Source organism: Schistocerca serialis, chromosome 9 (assembly GCF_023864345.2).
Source record: "Schistocerca serialis cubense isolate TAMUIC-IGC-003099 chromosome 9, iqSchSeri2.2, whole genome shotgun sequence".
NCBI classification, from domain to species: Eukaryota; Metazoa; Arthropoda; class Insecta; order Orthoptera; family Acrididae; genus Schistocerca; species Schistocerca serialis.
In genome coordinates, this window is record NC_064646.1 from 309219928 (window position 1) to 309232246 (window position 12319).

General features: G+C 40.5%; 1 protein-coding gene across 2 annotated transcripts in view; it reads right to left on the reverse strand.

The window, feature by feature from the left end:
- The window catches only part of LOC126419099 (elongator complex protein 4), a 50806-nt gene that overhangs the window by 16934 nt on the left and 21553 nt on the right, over nt 1-12319 (reverse strand). For both annotated transcript variants that reach the window (XR_007575934.1, XM_050086197.1), the window contains exons 6-7: nt 5438-5647; nt 112-223 (exon numbers count right to left, since the gene is read on the reverse strand). Coding sequence is in view for 1 of the 2 variants with exons in the window: in XM_050086197.1 (XP_049942154.1) it covers nt 116-223; nt 5438-5647 (318 nt within the window). In the remaining variant the exon portion in view is untranslated. The remainder of the gene's footprint in view (nt 1-111; nt 224-5437; nt 5648-12319) is intronic.

The following is a 12319-nucleotide window of genomic DNA, read 5'->3' on the forward strand; positions in this document are numbered from 1 at the left end:
TTGCCCACTAAGCACCAAGAGACTCTTGCTAAACATACAGACAAATAAATATCACTTTAAAAGTAATTTATCCACCCTGCCATTACCTTATGAAAAGGAAAAATTACTCACCACATCAGAAGTCTAAGGCTTTTCCACATGGCAACCTGCTCCCTGAAGGACCTATTAGTTCATCTTGCTCTCTCTCAGTTGACTCTTGAAGTTCTGGTGGAAGGTGTAGTTTCTGCAAAGGAAAATAAGACTTCATTACTGTTTCATTGTACTATACTAATATCTCTGTAAGTGCACTGTAAATAACACTGAAGTACATGAAATGTTCTCAGGTAAGCATTGGGTTGTACTGTCTAAACTCCACAATATTTCCAGGAAGCAGTTACTCATCATCTGCAGGTGCAACTCTGTTGTGGTTTGCCAGTTTATATGACAGCTTCCCAGAAATGCACAGGTGCCGAGAAATGGGGTACAACTTCAGTGGAGATGACCTTTTCATTCAAAGCCTCCTGACAAGAGAAGCGAGCTGCAGACTCCACATGTGTGGCTTGGAAAAATTCTGCAGCAATCCATGGTCCCCACCACATGTGTGTGGCCTAGCTGTCCTTCCTTAAATTCCCCATCAGTGCTATTTTGATGAATTTGTTTCCATACAGCCAATTGATTCCTTAGTGCCGCCAATTCTGCTTCCCATATTTTGCCGGGTTGAAAACCTCTGTCCCTGATAATTAATCTGTTAGCTATACGTATTTCAACTGCTTCTTTAATGACAAAGTCCCAGAATGTGGAGTCCAATCATGGCCCATCCATAACTCATATCACATTCTGTATCAAGACAGTGCTCAGCAACAGGCAATTTTTGTGGCTGAACTAGTCCCGCAAGATGTCTGTGTTCATTGCATCTGTGGTTAACAGTGTAACATGTCTGGTCAATGTATGATTTTCCACACTAACACAGCATCTCTTATATTCTCGGTCTTTTTACAAGAGGATACCCCATAGGTCACACTCTGATTCAACACCTATGTTGGCTTAGGTGCTAACACTTGTCATTTTCTGAAAAAATGACAGCCAAAGTTTGGATTCAACTTCGTCAGTGCTCTCCAAGTGAGTTTGTAATGCAGTATCTAGAACCACCCATTTGAATTTTTGTGCCTTGTGTTCAAAGCCTATCTCATGTTTTTTTAAGCGCCCCCAACTCCCAAAATTTAAGCAGAGGCTGGTTTCAAACCTAGGACCCTTTGATATCTCCTGAAGGACTCTACCCCTAACCCAAAGGTTTGTCCAATTGCCGCACTACTAATTCATGAGCATACATGGTGCGTGAGCAGGCTAATGAAGTAGCATCAAAACTTTGACCATCATTTGCTGAGAAACTATTGAGTGCTGGCACCTAAGCAAAAATAAGTGTCCCTTTACTTTCACCCTGCCAAGTTTCAACTGTACTGCCTAAATGTATAACAGGTTATCATTGTTAGACCTGGGTATTCTTTTACTGTAATCAGTGTCATTTGCATTCAAATTAGATGACAGAAAATGCATTTTATTCAGGGTTTCCTGATGAGCCTGCTGATATTGAAGGACACATTGCCCAGATAAGGCAGGAAAACCTTCATAGTGGAACTCTCTGTTTATTCGGGTTCCTCTCAATGTCTTATCTTCAAAATCAGCAGACTCTCCAAGAAACATCCCATAAAATGTGTCTTCTCTCATAGTACAAACAATGCTGGGTTCTGTAAAAGATGACCAAAGTCTACAGAGACCAGGAGTTTAAGAGATCTTATGTTAGTGTTGAAAATCATACACTGGCCAGAAGTGTCGCAATGTCAAAGAAGGATGTGATGAAAACAGATATCACACAAGACTAGTTCAGGCAGAAAAATTTGCTGTTACTAAAAACAGTCTTGATAAAAAATTTGCTGTTACTAAAAACGGTCTTGATACGGAACATGGTATGAACTACAGAGACCAAAATTCACATGTCCATCTCAATGTACTGGGAGTCCTTCATTTCAAAAGCAGTTGAAATACATACAGCTAACAATGTAATTAACAATGACACAAGTGTTCAGTTCATTGAAACATGGGAACAAGCATTGGCAGTACTTAAAAATCGTTGGCTGCAGGCAAACGAATTCTTTCAGATAACACCGCTGGGGAATCAAATGTAGGTTGGTTAGTTGGTTGGTTGGTGGATTTGGCGGAGGTGACCAAGCAGTGAGGTCACTGGCTCCATCGGATTAGGAAAGGATGGCAAAGGAAGTTGTGCGTGCCCTTTCAAAGGAATCATCCCAGAATTTGAATAAAGTGATTTAGGGAAATCACAGGAAATCTAAATCAGGACAGCCGGATGCGGGTTTGAACCCGAATGCGAGTCCAGAATGTTAACCACTGCACCTCCTTGCTCGGTCCGAAGGCAGGACAGCAATATTGTGCAGCTTAGATAATACAACCTGACACTACATCCAAGAATTTTTCAAGCAGTTATGATGTTGGGAAATCCTCAAACAACAAGATGTGGAAGTAGTTGTCATTATTTCACTTAGTCTCTCTAACCACTTCCCCAAATGTATCCCTAAGTTTCTTTGATTTACTGCTCTTACTACATCAAATGCATGGGAACACAATATATAGTATTATGACTGGTCTAATTCCCTATTAGTTAAATTTTTAAATGCTAAATTTATGGACCACAAACAAAAAATAAGACAAGAAATCAAACAAGAACATTTCAATTAGAAAAAAAAGTAAAATTGACATCTAACTTAAGGTTTATAGGACCACTGGAGATTCATTATGGCTTTGTCTTGCTGGAACCTGGGAATAACCTGTAACAATCCCTTGTGGAAATCGCTAAACACGGAAGCAAAACCTCAAAGGTACTTGTATGCCTATCACAAACTACCACACGACATATATTCAGATACTTTGCACATATCTGTTACTTTTGTCTACTTGATAGCATGTGAAGTGTAGGATAATTTCCAGTTTTGGTAGAACACCTCATGTTCAGTTTATTTACTTTTTTGCGCTCACATTTTGCTTCCTTCTTTCAGTTGTAAGTCAGTTATGTTTACTTTCAACACCGTATGAGGGCAAATAAAAGTGAAAAATTGTTTCTTCCTTTGTTCAATTATAGATCTTCTCATGTAGTTTTTTTTTTTTCAAACTGATCCATATGCCTTGTATAGCATTAAACATATTAATAAGCTTCGCAAGGTAATCAATAACAAGAATACAATTTCCAAAGCAAAATAATTGGCCATCATATCTCTACCAGATGAAATCAACCTTGCCTTTCTTCTTACTGATCACTCCCCCCCCCCCCCCCCCCCCTCCAGCTTCCACCCACTGATTTGATGGTGCAAACATTGCTCAGAAAGTCATATTTGCTTTTGCTTTAAGTTTACATTCAAGAATTTCAGTATCCTTCTTGCACAATATTTTCTTAAGATAAATTTTTCATGTATAATGTAACGGAATCTTTTGTTTATATACCTATGACATCAGCTATTTTATACTTAGTCATCAATCATTCAGAAGAATATTCAGTAGTTTCTAAGTGTTTACAATGTGGTAGCAGTTTCGGGTGTCTTTCACATGTAGCGTCTTCAGGGCAAGTTCGGCCATATTTGTGCTTAGGTGTCTATATTTCAACAGATGAAAATGGGGAAGGTGATTCCTTAAAAACATCATCAGCTTTGAATGTATTTCAATTGGTGATAAATTCACCAAAAACAAAATGATGTTATTGGTGGTTACATAAATGAATGTACTACAATGAGAGCAATAATAAAATAATCTGTGTAATTTTAAAATTGTTATTATTGTGGTAATTCAATCAATGACAAATTTTTTATCATTTAGTGTGTTGTATCATACACATCTACATCTACACCTACACCATCTGTACTCAGCAAACCACCCTGAGGTGTGTGGTAGATGGTACAGCCCACTTTACCAGTTATTAGGGTTTCTTCCTGTTCCATTTGCATATGGAGCATGGGAAGAGTGATTGATCAAAAATCTTGTCCTCACAATCCCTGAGTGAGTGATACATAGGGGGTTGTAATACACTCCTAGAGCCATCATTTAAAGCCAATTCTTGAAACTCTGTGAAACAGACTTTCTCAGGATACTTTATGTTTATCTTCAAGAGTCTTCCAGTTCAGTTTCTTCAGTCTCTGTGTGACACTTTGCCATGGATCAAATAAATCTGTTACCATTCGTGCTGCCCTTCTGTGTATATGTTCAATATCCCCTCTATCCCCTGTAAGTCTGTTTTGGTACAGGCCCCCACATTAGCGATATTCTGGAACCATTCACATGAGTGATTTGTACGCAACCTCCTTTGTAGACTGATTGGTTTATTGGTAGAATACTGGGGAAGTGCAAAGTATGCCACCTGCTTTACCCACAACTGAGCCATATGATCATTCTATTTCATATCCCTACAGTGTTGTACATCCATGTATTTGTATGAGTTGGTCGACTCCAATAGTGCCTCATTGATATTATAGTCATAGGATATTACATTTTTTCATTTTGTGAAGTACACTATATTACATTTCTGAACATTTAAAGCAAGTTGCCAATCTTTGCACCACTCTGAAATCTTATCAGGATCTGACTGAATATTTATGCAGCTTCTTTGAGACAATACTTCATACAAGATAACTGCACCCTGCAAAAAGTCTGAGCTTACTATTAAAATTGTCTGCAGGGTCACTGATATACAACATGAACAGCACCAGCTACAATTCACTTCTCTGGGACAGATGTGAAGTTACTTCTACATCTGAAGATGACTCTCCATCCAAGATAACATGCTATGTTCACCCTACCAAAAAGTCCTCAATCCAGTCACAAATTTCACTTGATACCCCATATGAAACACCTGTCACAACATAAAATAATTGTGACTTATACTCTGTGTGCTAAAAATGAATCATTTTTCTCAACTTGAATATAAGTTCATCCCTTTGCCTCACAAAATGAATATTATTTTACTGCCATGAGTCTAGATGTCATATTAGTACCAAATACAGGATATTAACTACCTCACTTGTTGGTATGAGTCACACATGATTTTGTTGCCTTGAATCTCTCAAATTTATTGCAGAAGGAAAAACAGATAGAAATACATGCAGAGAATACAATTTCTTATTTATGCACTGTGTCAGATATTCACTAGGATTTAAGAAATTTGGGCTAACTACAGTTTGAATCCTGACCTGTGCCTTTCCCATGTGGCACACTTTAGACTGTATCATCTGAGCATGCATTATAAACTGACAGCAATTCAACTAGCTACTGCCTCTCAGTCTTTTCTAGCCACTACAAAGTTGCCCCCACTCAATTTCCAGGGAGGATTCAAAATATTGGCAGAAAGGATAGAAACCTAAGAATGACTAAACTGAAAAATGTCAGATATTTTTAGAGTTACCTGTATCACAAACTTCTTACGCCGTAAACGGAAGGCAAGGTCCAAGCTTTCAGGTATATGCGGAGCAAGTGTGTTGATGGCTGGAAGCTTACGAAGGTGAAGTAAGCCATTGTAATCACGGAGAGCAGGTAGAACATCACCTTCCCAAGCCTCCAGTCTAACTACATAGTCCACCAAATGTTCAAATCTCTCCACTGCACCAGGCACTGGCTGAAAAAACAAACAGCAGTTGCACAGAAACTATAAGTGTGACAGACATGTTTACAATAAACTTTTACATTGGTGTGACTACCACCATGTTATAAGTTAGGATGAATGAGCACGGACGTGGTGTATACTAAAACACACACAATATCATATTGTAAAGCGTGCTCTACAATATGACAGTCGTGACCTCAGTGGCTGTTTCACCACGTGTGCCATCTGGATTCTTCGCTCACACCAGTTCCTCAGAACTCTGGAGGTGGAAACTGGCATTGCAACACGTCCACTGTTCTCGCACCTCATATGGCTTTAATTAATGTTGATTTCTACAGTCTCAACATTTCTCCTCAGTAACAATTCCTTTCTCCACTCTCTTTTAGTGTTCTGTATCTTTTATTTTCTAACCTGTCCATTTCCTCCCCACTTGCACCATATACGAGGGTTATTCCAAAAGTAAGGTCCGATTCGCCGTAACTATTGAAATTTGGCGCCAATGACAAAACACGCATGCGCGCCGACTCCCGGCAAGCCTTGCGCGTCAAACGCCGCCATTCGCTTTGTTACTGTTGCTGAGTGTAGTTCACAGTGTCACTTTACAATGTTTAAGACAATTGATCAGCCCGCCGATTGTGAAGTAAGGGCAGTGATACGGTTTTTGTCTGCAAGAAACAATTCAGCGACGGAAATCCATCGGCAGATTACTGAAGTGTACGGTCCTAGCATAATGAGCGACAGTAAAGTGCGCAAGTGGGTGCGAGCTTTTAATGAAGGACGGGATAATGTGCACGATGAACCACGGTGTGGCCGACCATCAGTGATTTCAGACGATTTGGTCAATGCGGTTGACAAAAAAATTCGTGAAGATCGCCGATTCACTATTACAGACGTAGACATGCATTTTCCGAATGTGAGTAGAACAACTTTGTACAGAATTGTGTCTGAACATTTGAAGTTTCACAAATTGTGTGCCCGTTGGGTTCCCAGGCTGCTTACTGAGCCCCAACGAATGGAAAGAATGGCTTTTGCTCTTGATTTTTTGGAGCGATATCATAAGGAAGGTGACAGTCTTTTAGACAATGTTGTCACAGGGGATGAGACATGGGTTTCTCACATCACTCCAGAGTCTAAACGTCAGTCAATGCAATGGCGTCACACGTCATCGCCAGTCAAGGTCAAGGCAAAGCAGACAATCTCAACACGTAAGGTTATGGCGACTGTGTTCTGGGATAGACGTGGAGTATTGTTAGTCGACTTTATGGAGAGAGGAAGAACGATTAATAAAGCCGCCTACTGCGCTACCCTGACTAAACTTCGACGTGCAATCCAGAATAAGCGACGTGGTCTTTTGTCGTCTGGAATCTTGTTGTTGCATGACAATGCCAGACCCCACACTGCAAATGAAACGCAAGCTCTGATCAAGAAATTTGGATGGGAACAGATGGACCATCCTCCTTACAGTCCGGACCTGGCGCCAAGTGATTTCCACCTGTTCTGTTACTTAAAGGAGTTTCTCGGCGGCAAGCGCTTCGACACAGATGATGAAGTGAAAGAAGCAGTTAAGGACTGGTTATCGTCACAGGCGGCCGATTTCTATAACATGGGCATTCAAAAGCTTGTTGAACGATGTGACAAATGTTTAAATAAGTATGGAAGTTATGTAGAAAAATAGATAAAGATGTAAGGAATGTAAATAAAACAATTGTTTTGAAAAAACATTTTAGTTTTGATTTTTTTTTTTTTATAACCGGACCTTACTTTTGGAATAACCCTCGTATAATGCAGTTGCTTTCTGATCTTATTAGCTGTAGCATTATGTTTCATCAGTAACCTCGATCTTGCTTTTTATCCATCTTCCACTTGCATGGTCACAGGTTTTCAGTTCCAACAATCAATCTTCCCTTCTCATCCCATCAGATATCTCTCCCCTGACCTGAGTTTCTGGACATCTTTTCCATAACTCTCACCATTTCCTAAACTTCACCAGTCATTTTCTTTATCCCTCTTCCTTCCCCTTCAATTCTACTATCTGGAAGAGGCGCAACTGGCTCCAAAAGATTGCAAACGTCCTCAACTTTTGTTTACTGATGGAAAAAAATCACAATATCAAAAAAAACAATGTAGGGTAATGATATTTTGGGATTACGTTTGTCTAAGTAATCAAACAATGGAAACTCCAGGTAGGAATATAGATTGCTACTTACTGTAAAGAAGAGACATTAAATTGCAGACAGGCACAATCAGCAGACACTCGCATGTAGCTTTCAGCCACAGCCTTCATCACACACACACACACACACACACACACACACACACACACAACAAAAACAAGCAAGCAAGCAAGCGCACCTCATGCACACGCAACCACCAACTCCAGCATCTTGGGCCGGAATGCAACATCATGTGGGACGCAAGCAGCAATCTGGATGGGGTGCAGAAGGGAAAGGGATAGTAGTGTACAGGAGGGGGGAGAGATGAACACTGTCTGGCAGAGTGTGCACGGACTAGACTCCAACAGGTGCAGTGTCAGGAGGTTGTGGGGCAGGATGGTGGGGAAAAAAGGAACAGAAAATGAGAGGAGGGGGAAAGACTGGTAGGTGCGTTGGTGGAGGGCTGCAAATGAATAGGGTGGGAGACGAGGATAGGGAGGAGATGATAGGACATAGGAGGTGGAAACTGTTGAGTGGAGGATGTGGGGACAGTATGTAATTATGGGAGTGGGGAATGTGTTGTAAGGATAAGTCCCATCTGCACAGTTCAGAAAAACTGGTGGTAGAGGGAAGGATCCAGATTGTAGCGGGGCTTTAAATTTCGCCGCGCTACACTCGTTCCCTCAGATAAAAAATATCCCGTCGCAGCGGTATGAGCGCTCGACGGCAGAGAAAATACTAAAATGGTAACACTTCTTTGTTTTCTATCCGTTTTTTGTTTGTCTCTTGATAGCGGTAGCTTAAGGCAGGCGTGATCGGATGCTGACGTAAAAACTTAATGGCTAATCTTGATCTGATTGTAATGTGTAGACATTGTGGAAGTTATTAAGAAATTCGGAGGACGGAAGTAGCAAAGTGAATTAAATTGCATACAGTATCAAGATGATTTTAATTGGTATAAATTAGTGATCCATGGACTATTGCAAGATTTCGGAGCAGATTTTTTCACGCAGAAATGAAGGAGATTTTTGAAGACCTGGGCGCCGCCTGAAAAAAGATAAGTTAATCTGGTAAAGGATGATCTCTCGTCTACGCCACTTCCCCCTGTCAGTTACATTCTGTTATTCTCTGTTATTTTTCAAAATTTTTTGTAGTGGAAATTGGTTTAACTTTTGCTCAAAAACGCCACAAGGACCACCCCAACAATAGCTTTTCCGAATAACGAAGTCCGATAGCTTTTCTGTAATACAAAGTCCGATTTGCTTTTCATTCTTTCCCTTTTTCACGGTCTCTCTTCTCCCATTTTTTTTATTAACCAATACAACTGGCTCCCGCGACTGGACGCAATTTTCGGATGTGTCGTTTTTGAGCAAATTTGAAACTTTAATTTGTATTTTTTCCCAACAGAGAATATCAAAAAATCCTGAACTTTAAATGGTAACTAAAACACCAACTTTATTGTACCTAAGCAAATGATACCACAATATTGTAAAGAATTTTTGTAACTAATTCAATCTGTTTTTCTTTTCATGGCATATATTGATGCAAAACTGTTATTTTCAGACCTTTTGGTGATGATCCGATGGAGATGTATTAAGAAAATCCATATTTTAACGAATACGATTTAGGCAGAAGTGTTTGACCAGCCGCTGCAGGACAGAAAATTTAATGGTGAATCACACAATTATGTTTCATTCAAACATTCAATAGCCAACTGCAGAATCCATTTTTCCCTTTCCACACATCCTGTAGTTCTCTTCTAGATTTTTCCAAAATTATCTATTTCTATTGTAGTTTGAGGTAATTATAGTATTGTTGTAGCTGCATATGAAGATCGTGAATTTGACCGCCAAACAGTCATTTGTTACGAAAAAGTTTGGCCGCCCTGCTGCATCTTTCTCAACCATTGTTTGCAATAGAGCAATCATTTACATTGGCGAGAAAATATTTCAACCTAAATTATCAGACTTATATTATTCCCTTTTTGACTTACTATTATACATCCTATTACAATGGAACGTGGTAGGGTAGAGATAGTTTCGGCAGATGAGTTAAGTGAAGTAGATTCATCTTTCAACCAACAAGAAAGTCCGCGTTTCCCTCCATGGATGAGTTCACAGATCAATGCAATGATTTTGCCTCAAACTCGCAACATTTGTGATAATACACAGATGGCGACTTTAAATGACGAAATGTGGAATGGACGCGAGACTAGACCGTCAGCGCCATTGTTAACATCAATGTCAGAACCGAATATGAGACAAATTCAGCAATGTGACACAAATCGGACACAGGAAACTGACAAACTGGACCGACTATTAGAGTTATTTGCAGACATGAAACGAGACGTTAGTCAGAAAATTGACATATTAAACCATACTATGACCGAAAATTTTGTACGGGCGACAAAACGGATGACAGAATTAAATAACACCACTCAACAGCTCAGCCAGCGATTTGAGACATTGTCCGATCGAGTCACTAAACAGGAAGAAACTTTGGTTACATTCACACACGAAACAAAAAACAATATCACCCGATGTGAGAATCAGTTAACTCAAATAGTTAATGTGCAGCAGGAAGTGAACACTCGTGTGGAAGAGTTAGCTCAGGCCCACACTTCAGCTAGCTCCACCCAAGAAAAGTTGACTGAAGAAGTGGGAAATATTACCCAACAACTCACAATGGTAGTTCTTGAACAGACCCACCTCAAAGAAAAGATAGAAAAATTAGAAGACCGAGCGGACCTTGCGTCACTAAACAACGACACCAACATGGCCGAAAGAATTGTACATGAATGTAAATTGTGTGACGACTATCTGGACAAAAAACTTGAAACAATTACACAGGACATACTTTCAAAAGCAAAGACACATGTTAAAGACGAGACAAAACACACAGAAGACGAAGTGACAAAATTACGAGACAATGTTGTGCCGTGTTTGGCGATTGGTGCAAACGCATCGCTAGGAAACGACAAAACGGCTAAAACCATGGCTAATGACACAGACAGAACACCTATTGTGGAATCACCTATTCCCAATCAAAATTACAATGTGCCGCCTTCTTTTCCACCAAACGAGCAATATTACGATACGACACCTAGAGTAGCAAGTGACACAAACTACGTCAATACAGTTATGCCAACCGGCATGGCCGATGACACGTTTGTAAGACATGGATATTTCCAGACATTTTCCAGTGAGGACAAGCACAAAGTCCACCCTATTGTGTTTATTAGATCATTTGACGGTGTTTTTCCACGTAGTTGGTCAGAAGTCGATAAAATCAGATACGTCACCAATCTCATGAGAGGACGAGCAGCTAAGTGGGGTGCCGCTATGAAGCGGCGGTGCCTTACGTTTGAACAGTTCGAACAAGCCTTCTTGGACGAATTCTGGTCCGAGAATGAGCAACAGAGTCTAAGGAGAGAAGTGTGCAACCCCGAGACCTATGACCCTAAAAAAGAGACATTAAGACAATACTTTGAGAGTTACCTAGACAAGACACTGTACTGGTCCAAACCAGCCGACTTGCCAGCGATAATTGACACTTTAAAGAGCCACTTACCCTTTCCATACCGAGACAGATTAATAGGAGTACCGGAGAATGACGTTAAGACTTTCTTAAACTTCTTAGATCAAATGGACGTAGTTTACAGAGGCGATTCACGCCATTCAAATTTTATTCATATTAGTAACCAAAACCAGCATCCACCCCAAAGGAACCGTAGTGACGGTGGCTGGTGGAACCATCCGTCCGTGCCGCGACACAATACGATGCCTGCGCGCGAAACATATTCAAATGGAAACGTGTATGACGGTAGGAACAACCGCAGAAATTCGTGGAATAATAACAATAATTATCACCCATATCAAAATGGTAACTACAAGCAAAATGAAAATTACAGACAGTACAACAACAACAACAACAACAGGAGACGTGAGAATAACCGGTACAACCCGGGCTACTTTGACAGGAACATGACATATAACAGACATAATTACCACCAAAACAACAAAAATCCCAACAATCACCGACAGAATATGTGGAACACACAAAATTCACGCATGACAAATCATAACCCTCCATGGAATCCGCCGCCGTTCCCCGGTACAGTTATGCACTCCCCGCCACGAAGTAGCAATAACAATTGCGGCGCGCCATCAGCTGACGCGTGGGCGCCTACCGGCCGTTATGTAAACATAGTGGAGCTGGTCAATGAACCCGGCCAAACACAGCAGACGACGGAAAACAGTCGACGACCGAGCTAAGCGCTCGTGCTTCGGTCGTGAGGTGTTGTAAGAGCGCAACGGCTGAGACGGTTTGTTTCCTCAGGTACGACGACAAAATGACAGCAGAACAGGAATTAATAAACCTATCAGGTTGATGACCTTGTTCTTTTGCGTTCACGTCCCAAGTCTACAACATTAAAACAACTGAACAGAAAATGACAGCTATTATATTCAGGTCCTTTCAGAATAGCAAGCATACCTCACCCAGGTTGTTACTCCCTAGAATACCCGTTATC